General features: G+C 58.6%; 1 protein-coding gene across 1 annotated transcript; it reads left to right on the top strand.

The window, feature by feature from the left end:
• Positions 1-2,678: 2,678 nt before the first annotated feature.
• OXTR (oxytocin receptor) lies at positions 2,679-9,129 on the top strand. The gene is made up of 2 exons (XM_052777585.1): positions 2,679-3,678; positions 8,533-9,129. Exons 1-2 carry the CDS (start codon positions 2,748-2,750, stop codon positions 8,778-8,780), a joined length of 1,179 nt encoding a protein of 392 aa, XP_052633545.1. The 5' UTR covers positions 2,679-2,747; the 3' UTR covers positions 8,781-9,129.
• The last annotated feature ends 521 nt before the right edge of the window (positions 9,130-9,650 follow it).

Raw genomic sequence — 9,650 nt, 5'->3', positions numbered from 1 at the left:
ACACTGCAGCCCGCTTTCATGAGAAAGCGGAGATGCTCCCTCAGTGCTCTCGACGTGGGGCTTGGCCATGCCTCGTGTAAGCAGCCCCTGGGTCCCCACCGCAGCTGCAGTGCTCCCTGCCAGAAAGGCAGGGGAGGACCCTGTCTCTGCAAGTGCGACGTGAGCAAAGAGCCTTGACGGTAGCCAAGACACTTAAAGTAAAACTAATGAAAACCTTCCATGACTTTGGATTTAAAAGTTTGGTCCTCAAGGCGTATGATCCTTCACCTCGACAGCGAGCGGCTCACTAAGCCACGCCTGCACTTCTGAATCAGAGCAGACAGAGCGTTAGAAAACGCAGCCCTGGGAACAGTTTGGCATTGGCAACAGGACAAACAGGATGAATCCTAGGAGAGCTCTTTCACAGCTTGGCATTTATGATTCACTGTTAAAATAAAACGTATTCTGCGATTACACACCGCTCTTTGAGGCATTCAGCTACTGCACGTCTAAGCAACACAATTGGCATCAGGCTCTTTTCTGCTTTAGAAGCGGTTCAGTTCTAGTCTGTGAAGAAATTAGTGTCTGCATCATTATGAAGGACGCCTCATCTGAGGGCAAAGAGGAACAGTGGCCACTCTGTCTCACCTGAGGCGAGTGTCTCACCAGTGCTGCCCTCCCAGCCGGGTCCTGAAGCAGATGTACTATCTCTCGGTGCCCTGCAAGATGCTAAAGGAGCCATGTAGAAGCCAAGGGCAAACCTCTCCTTGACTCCACTGGAGCCAGGATTTCACTCCCAGTCACCTCCTCCTACAGAAAGAACTCTCCCGAAAAAGGCAGAACAATGAAAAAAAATCATTGCGCATGGTGAGTTGTTATCCTCAGCGATTCCCACAGCCGTTTTATTGCCTGAAGGAGGAAGAACATGAACCCTGGAGGGAAGAACTTGCCAAAGTATTTAACATTTCTACATCTTGCATGGAGCTAAAGGTTCCCAAAAAATCTTTAAAAATAACTGCAGAGATGTTTATTCAAGGCCCAAAGCTAGGCTAAGTAGAGTTTGAGATGTGGCTTTCAGGGGAAGGCAGCACAGGGGAATGAGCTGTGGACTCTGGCCTGGGGTTAGGGGGCCGCGGTGGCCAGGCCAGGCACGTTCCGGCTGAAGCCACCTTTGTGGTTAGCAGGCCTGGGAGTGACTCGGTGGCTGCTGCTGCTGGGCCTGGGCAGGGGGAGCCGGGGGGGGTTAGATGCTCTTCTGAGTTCTCCCACCTGCGCTCTCAGGTCCCTGCTTCCCTTGTGGGGGGCCTGCGCCCCGGGAAAAACAGGGCAACGTGCTGCTGAGCTAGTGGCACTGGTGGCAGACAATGTCAGACATAGCCACTTTTTCTTCTTTATAGAAATGGTGTAATAATACTCCAAAATAATCCTCCAGCAAGAATAAAAACCTTCTTGGTGGTTGTTCTAACTGCTGGGCAACACAAGCACGAGCCTCCTGGCCGAAGGCGGCCGTGCGGGCAGACACGGCAGGAGCTTGGCTGAGGGTGCCGGTGTCCGGCAGCCAAAATCCAGCTCCCCCGAGGCACGGGCACCCCCGGGGCCGAGCAGGCACCCACCGCCCCACCAGTGGAGCCCTCAGCTCAGCAAGGCGTTTCTCTCCATCCTCTGACGCTCTCCTCCAGCCTCCATCAGACCGAGCGAGCCTTCGGCCCCCCGTGCCGAGCGGCGGGGGCTGCTTCCCGGGATCCCGCTGCCCTACCACGCTCCCGGCACACCGGGAAAACCGCACCGGCTCCCGTCACGCCGCACCCGCCCGCGTGTTTTCGGCTCTTCCCAACCCGCGGAGCCCCGGCCGAGGTGGGGGGGCTGCGGGCACCGAAGGGTCAGGGCCGGGCTGAGAAGAGGTGAGCCCGGGGGGGGGCAGGGTTCTCCCACCCCTCTCCGCCTCTCGCCCGCCCACGCAGGGGTCTGCCCGCTGCGGGGCGGGGGGGCTTTGGGCTAAGGGGAACGCAGCCCCCCGCTCGCACCGGCGCCGCCCGCCCATCACCGTGGGACCCGCCGGCAGCCCCCGGTCTGCCGCTCCCTCTCGCGGCAGCCGCTCCGAGCGCAGCCAGCCGCCGGCGGGCAGGATCCGACCCCCCCGGGCCCCCTCCCCGCCCGGGCGGGCAGGATCCGGGACCCCGGTGGGCTGCCCGCCGGGGCTGCTGCCGGCGGCGGGGCGGGGGAGAACAGGGTCTGGCCCGGGAGGGGCCGGAGGTAGGAGTGGGACCCCGTCGCGGGTGGGAGCGGGGCGGCAGGGATGACGGCGCGGGGGGGGGGGGGGGGGGTGAGCTGGCCGCTCTCCCCAGCTGGGAAGGGCACGGGGAGAAGATGCCGGAGCGGGGTCCGGGTCGGGGGGGTAGAGCGGCTCTGGGAGGGCTGGACCGGGGCCCCCCGCGGCTCCCGGCCGGCCCTTTGCCCCGACCCCCCTCCCGCGCCCTGGTTTTGTCCGGGGGCAGGAGCCTGCGGTCACGTCGGGTGCCCGGGGAGGGGCCAGGGTGGAGCCGGCGGAGAGCCCCTCCGGGGAGGGGGACGGGGACGGCCGGGCTCCTCCTCGGAGGAAGGCAGAGAGGGAGCAGCGCAGCCCGGGGAGGCGAGCGCCGGGAGAGGAGAGCCGTGGCGGGGCGGGGACACACACACACACACAGGGCTGCCTCAAGCGGGGACGCGTTGGCAGAGGACCTGGCACCCACCCTCTGTGCCGGCAGGCTTTATGCGGGACGGAGCCGGCCATGGAGAAGTTGTACTTTGCGGGGAGCGGCGCATGGACGCTCAACGGCTCGCTGGGGAACGGCAGCCTCCGCCTGGAGAACCAGACCTCCGGGAGGAACAGCACCACGGACCCCCTGAAGAGGAACGAGGAGATGGCCAAGGTGGAGGTGACGGTCCTCTGCCTCATCCTCTTCCTCGCCTTGACCGGCAACCTGTGCGTGCTGCTTTCCATCCACACCACCCGGCAGAAGCACTCCCGCATGTATTTCTTCATGAAGCACTTGAGCATCGCTGACCTGGTCGTGGCCATCTTCCAGGTGCTGCCCCAGCTCATCTGGGACATCACCTTCAGGTTTTACGGGCCGGATTTCCTCTGCCGGCTGATCAAGTACTTGCAGGTAGTGGGGATGTTTGCTTCCACCTACATGCTCTTGCTGATGTCCCTGGACCGGTGCTTGGCCATCTGTCAGCCGTTGAGGTCTCTGCACAGGAGAGCGGACCGGGTCTCTGTCCTCCTCACCTGGCTGCTGTGCCTGCTGGTCAGCATCCCTCAGATCCACATATTTTCTCTGAGGGATGTAGGGAATGGGGTTTACGACTGTTGGGCAGATTTCATCCAGCCCTGGGGACCTAAAGCCTATGTCACCTGGATAACCCTCATGGTCTACATCATCCCCGTGTTGATGCTGAGCATTTGCTATGGCTTAATCAGCTTCAAAATCTGGCAGAACGTGAAGCTTAAGACGGCTCATGGGCCCAACGTGGGTCTGAGCTCCAGCTCCCGCAGCGGGATGGCCTTTGCCAGGGTCAGCAGCACCAGGCTCATCTCCAAAGCCAAGATCCGGACAGTCAAAATGACCTTCATCATAGTGTTAGCTTTCATAGTGTGCTGGACTCCCTTTTTCTTTGTGCAGATGTGGTCTGTGTGGGACACCAATGCTCCGCAGGAAGGTATGTCTTCTCCCCTCCCATAGCCCCACGTTTGCATGGACTGCTTAGCTCAGCGGCCACAGGGACACTGACAGCGGACTCGGGGGCTGCGAGCGACAGCCAGAAACTCTGCTCCGAGCTGGGTCTCAGGGGGCTGGGAGGGAGACAGGAAAAATCCCAAACATGTCAAAACCACCTGACAGGCAGCAGTGGCTGTGCCTGAGCTTTCGGGGTGCAGGCAAGAGCTAGCTTAGCCCCCGGCAAATCCAGGGCTGCTGCAACTCAGGGGTCGGGCTGTGCGGATGGTGGCTCAGGAGGCTTTCACTGTCCCCGGGTGTGCGAGCTCAGCCCTCCCAGGGCTGTTTGGGGGTCCCAGGTGGTTCAGTTGCCCACCCTGGGTGCCGGGGCATGCCAGGGGCTGCGTGGCAGTTGAGCCCCGCACTGGTTGCAGAGAACTGCGCAGCGTTAGCACCCAACTTCTTTTTTTTTTGCTGTATTATTTTGTCCTCACTGACTTTTTTGCTTTCTACTCTTTTGCCCTCTTTTCCCTCTCCTCTTCTCCCATTTCCATCCACCCTGGGACTGTGCTGCTGTTATTTCATCTCTGGAGCGCGGTTCCTGCAGAAAGCCGCTGATTTATGAGCAAAGGCTTTTCCTAAAGGACGTGGTGTCACTGATTTGCCATTTTTTATACTTGGCGCTGGCTGCTCCTGTCATCACTACAGTTGCAGACAGAGTAAAATGTATTACCCTCCTTGGTCTCACACACTTGTAGCTGTGCAAGTCTGTGCTGTCCTTGGGCGGAGGTGGCTGATGGTGCCTCTGCACCCGCAGGGAGAACCGGCCGGGAAAGCTTAAAAGACAAACTCTGCACAAGTTTGTGAGGTGGGAGAAAGGGCAAAAAGGTGCTTCCAGGGACAACTCTTCCTTGGATAGCCTGACCCAACTCAACAGAAATGCTGAGTCTGATGTCAAAGACTGATGAGGAGCTGCGACCCCCTCCCGGCTCCCCCGGCAGCCCTGCTGTGGCAAGAGCTTCACAGCAGAAGGCATGGCTCGCTTACACCATGCACTCTTCTTTAACCCTATTCCAGCTATACATTGCTCTGTGGAAAACCTGATGTCTCCTGCAGCCTGTGCACATCTGTTGTCCCGTAGACCGAAGCTAATAGCCTGGCTCCAGCTCTCCTAACTCGCCTTTATTGCTTCTCTGTGCTCCTTTTATTTCAGGTGGAGAAGTGAAACGCAGCTTTTTAAACCTCCCTAGGTGCTCCAGGCAGCCGTCTCTTGGTTTTCCACCTGATTTAGGCTGGTTGAAACTTCTAGTTTTTAGATATGCCCTGGGATGAAGCAGCGTGTCTCCCTTTTGCTGTATTTCAGACCTGCAGTCTCGAGGGCTTCCACCTGACTCATCGACAAACAAACCTCTGCCGCTCTGCTGATTCCTGCAGCGAGGAGCAGGGGGATGGCCAGGGTGTTCACAGATCGCACCCTGCCTGCTGCTCCGGGAAGGTTTCCCTTGCTCACCCTGTGCAATTGGCCTTGCGATGCTTTCTGCTTTGCTTTTAGGTAGGGTGGGAAGCTCCAGCCATGCTGAGTTCTAGCAGACTTCCTTTTCCTTTACATTTCTGTTGCTCAGGGGCCTGTGTCTGCAGTAAAGGGTGGGAGTTTTGCCAGAGCATTTGCTGGAGACTTTCATGGCACAGGGAGGAAAAGCCTCAGGTGGGTTATTGTGGACCCCAGCCCTTCCTCCCAGGCCCACCCTCCTCCTCGCTGGCTGCCCACAGGCACAAGAGGGATGGCAGGGTCACACCTCTCTGCAGAAGAAATGGGCTTTGCCTGCTGCGTTCCTGACGGTGTTGCCCTGTGTCCCGGATCTCTTTTCCTTTGCACCGAGGCTTGGGCTGCCGTGGCCGGGCAGCATCACAGGGCGCCTGGCAGAGGCGTACCCTGCAGCAGAAACGGAATTTGACTGTTTCTCATCTTGCAGGCTTTGCAGTCTGCATGGGCATAACATCAGAGAAGGAAGAGAAGGAGGCGGGCCCCGTCACGGCTACACCACCGATGAGCTGATGAGCAGATCACAAAGGCTGTGTGAGGGAGGGTCGCCTACGTAGAAAATGTTTAGTTTTCTCCACATAGGATGTCATAAAGAGTGTCCCTGGCAAGGGAAAGTCTGTTCACACCTTATTGAATCCTAATCAATGCTGAGCAGGCACCCTGCAGTTTTCTGCCTGTGCATTGCATCCCGCAGCGTGGTGAGGTGCAGATCTCGGGCGTTAGCAGAGGGATGCACAGCGCTTGGTCTGCCGCTGGTAAAACTCCTGTACTGTTCCCATCCGGCGCCTGGCCCGGTGTGCCACAGTTGTGCTTTCACCTTCACAGGGTGCAAAGTCTGCTGCAGTTTAACGTGTGTCAAGGGTGAAAGATAAGGCTGTAAAGAAAACAAGCTAAAGAAGCCCTCCTTTCCTAGTTAGCAAAGTGATAATCAGAGAGGTCTCACCCTGCTGTTACTGATCCACTTCAGTAACTTTCTACACGGGTCTTCCTCGCATCATAAAAACAACTTCAATAAAGTTGGGCAAGTGAACTGCAGAAGCTGCACCCCTGCCCTGAGCAGTGCCGGCTGGGGCGGGGGTCCCAGGCTGCTGCCCGCCAGCCTGGCCCCGCTCCCCCTCTCCCCCAGCCCCGCACCCCGGCTCCGCAGAACTTCAGGGCCAGGCAGCCCCTTTGGCGTCCCTTCCCTGCGGCTGCCATGGGGCAGGTGGAAGTGCCTAAACGTGAGTGCTGAACGCTTCGGAGCCCTGCTGCGGTGCCGGGCTTGTCCGTCTGCTGTGTGCCTGGGGAGGGGCTGGGGGTATCAACCTGCTATCACGTACCTGGGAGAGGCAGCAGTGATCCCCACCCTTGCTGGCCTTGCAAACCTACAGCCTCTGTAAGTGCACGTTGGAGCTACAGGTTACAGTTCAGGTATCGGCTTAAGCACTGGGCATCCTTCGCAGACCATTGGTTAGAATGAGGTTTCTGCTGCGCACACCTTATAGATAATATACGTTACACGTGGCATTGTGAGCTTTGAGTCGAAGTTGGCTTAAAGCATCTGTGAAGATAATAGTGAGGCTGTGAAGCAGTGTAACTCTGTTACATTGGTCCCTTAATTTCGGGAGCCGGTTCCCCTGAAACGTGGGCTGTGAGCGATAGCATCTATCTGTACGTGGGAATTAGTGAACGGTCCTCGGTTCATTTCACTTCTGCAGCAGCGTTTGCAGCAGAGGTCCCGCAGCCCTTCGCCGGGCACAGCCTCCTGCCTCTGCCGATCCCTCCTGGCAGCGCAACACCCCCAGCCCCGCTGCGGGGGGGATGTTCGGAGCCTGGGGAGAGGGAACGTCCCTGAGGGGCAGAGCTCGCTCTTTGCAGCCCCCCTTGGGGATCTCCTGCAGTCCTGCTGGGGAGGGGAGAGATCCACACTTAAGACCTGCCCTGCAGTAAGCTCCGTGAAATTCAATTTGTCTTCCGCAGAGAGGCAAGAGCTGAGTCAGCCATGGCTGGATTTTTTTTTAAGTGGATAGAAACGCTATGATGTATTTCAGGTCTTGTGCCTAGGATTTGTAAGCCATTCCCCATGGATTTCTTTTAGCATATGCTTGAAATTAAAAGCTGTTGGACCAGACATCACTACAGTAGGAATTATGCATGAGTTGGCTAAAGGTGAATTTGGAAACTAGTATTCATTATTCACACTTCTTTTCTAGTTTAAAAAACTGCGAGTGGATTTTTTGCAGAGGCAGAAAGGGACCAGGAACAGCCAAACCCACTTATGCATCCTTACTGCCGGCACATCCCCTGAGAGCACAAGGAGATGAGAAGATGGGCTCAAAGCACGGGGAGCAGAATAAAAACTCTGTCCCCCGCCTGCAGCCACTTCATGGAAGTGCTGCTCCACGGGGGGCCGGGGCTGCTCCTCCTTGTCCTGGCTGCCGTGGTGGGTGTGAGTCCCACCCTCTCCTTCTCACCAGAAGGCACCGGTCTGACCTCTCAGGTGAGATGGTCTGGTCCTTTGTGCTCTGGGGATGGAGAGAAGCAGCCAGAGACCTGACGTCCATGCTTGCGGCCAGCAGCCATTGCCAGGCTCCTGGGCTTCATTACTGAAATGGGAATGGCTGTCAGTTCCCCTGGCAGAGCGTCGTATGTGAAAAATTAATTCAGGGGGAAAGAAAAATGCCATCATCCCCCAGGGCTGGGAGAGTGCTGGGCAAAGAGGCTTGGATGGGGCTGGGCTGGTGAGCGCTGTCCTGTTGGCTGGGTTTTGGTGGTGGGGACAGCCCGGGAGCAGGGGGTGCTTCCCACAGCCCGAGTGGATGAAAGCTGGTAGTCTGCCCCAAATTGGCCGCTGGTGGGGAAAAATGAGCCACCCAGCTCTTTTTGTTCCCGGTCCTGCTTTTTGCCATGGCAACTCCAAGAGGCCGCGCTCCCTCCTCCCCGCTTTGGGCACGATAAAGGCAAATTGTGCAGAGGATGCTGGGGGCAGCTCTGCCTCTTGGCGAGGCATTTCTAGAGTAACGCCAAGCAGGCAGCAGCGCAGGAGCTGGATGGGGGAAATGCAGCTCTTCTGGGGGAAAAAAAAAATACCCTAAAACCAAGTTGCTTAAACCCAGACTTGCTTCCCCCCTTTTTATTTGCCAGCTCTTCTTTACTGATATACTGACCGTGGTGTTCCTGCAGGCAGGGCAGCCCATCCCTGGTGCGGGAGGAGGTGTTGCGGTGCCGGCAGAGCTCGGGGCTCTTGGCAGAGCCCACCATGGCATGTGCCTGGTGCCCACCTCCCCAGGGCGGTGGTTCTCGTGCCCTGACGCTGCCGTGCTTTCTGCCTTGCAGCCTCCCCCTTCATCATCGCCATGCTCCTGGCCAGCCTCAACAGCTGCTGCAACCCCTGGATCTACATGCTGTACACGGGGCACCTCTTCCACGACCTGATGCGGCGCTTCCTCTGCTGCTCCACGCGCTACCTGAAGTCACGGCCGGCGTGTGACCTGAGCGTCAGCAAGAAGAGCAACTCCTCCTCCCACGTCCTCAGCTGCAAGAACACGAGCCAGAGGAGCTTCACGCAGCCGTCCATGATTTGAGGCATCGCTGGCCGGGACATTGCGCCGCTGCTGTGCTGCCTCCAGCGCTTCCCTGTGAAAAGCTGGGATTTGGACAAGCAAGGGCGTTTCTATATAAATAGGTGTATATATGTCTGTGTGCGTGTAAGCATGTACAGCAGTTGTTATTTAACTGCGGCAGGAGTTGGGGGAGGACTTCTGCGTTCCAAGTTTCAGTGCTGCCTGGGACTGGGCACCAGGGACCTGCTTCTGAGCTCCCAAACCACTGACGTCGGTGGCTTTTAGACACCACCGGGAGGGACAGGTTTTGCCCCGAACGATCCCGCGCTGCTGGGGCATGTGTGCTATGTCCCTGTCGGATGCAAGGGGCTGCAGCGCAGGGTGATAAGTGCCATCCCGGGCGTCGGGCACCCGGCCCCACCACCGGAATCCCATGGGATGCCAGCGCTTGGCTGGGGCAGAGTCGCGGGCACTGCGTTCTCAACACGGGCACGATTGCTTCGCTTGAAGCGCTGTGGGGCAGAGGCAGCCCCATCCCTGCATCCCTGCATCCCTGCATCCCTGCATCCCTGCATCCCTGCTCGGTGCCAGTCCTGCTTCCCCCAGCCCGGGCCCGCTGGTGGCACCGCTGGCACAGAGCAGGGCAGTCCTGCCGCCACGGGCTGGGGCGGGGGGACAGCGGGGACAGGGCTGGGGACAGGCGTCCCGGGGGGCAACGCTAACGGCCGTGTGTCCCTACCCCCCCAAGCTGTGCTCTGTGTGCTGTGTGAGGCTGGGCACACGGGTCAGCAGGAGCCAGGGGAGCGGACACGACGGCGGGGCCAGGGGATCTGTGCAATAACACGTTTGCCGAGTGTGCTCAAAAGCTTCTCTGAAGGCAGGCGTGTGGGA

The sequence above is a fragment of the Harpia harpyja genome, chromosome Z (assembly GCF_026419915.1).
Source record: "Harpia harpyja isolate bHarHar1 chromosome Z, bHarHar1 primary haplotype, whole genome shotgun sequence".
NCBI classification, from domain to species: Eukaryota; Metazoa; Chordata; class Aves; order Accipitriformes; family Accipitridae; genus Harpia; species Harpia harpyja.
Note: the sequence above shows the minus strand (reverse complement) of the source record. Positions and strands in the feature narration are given on the sequence as shown.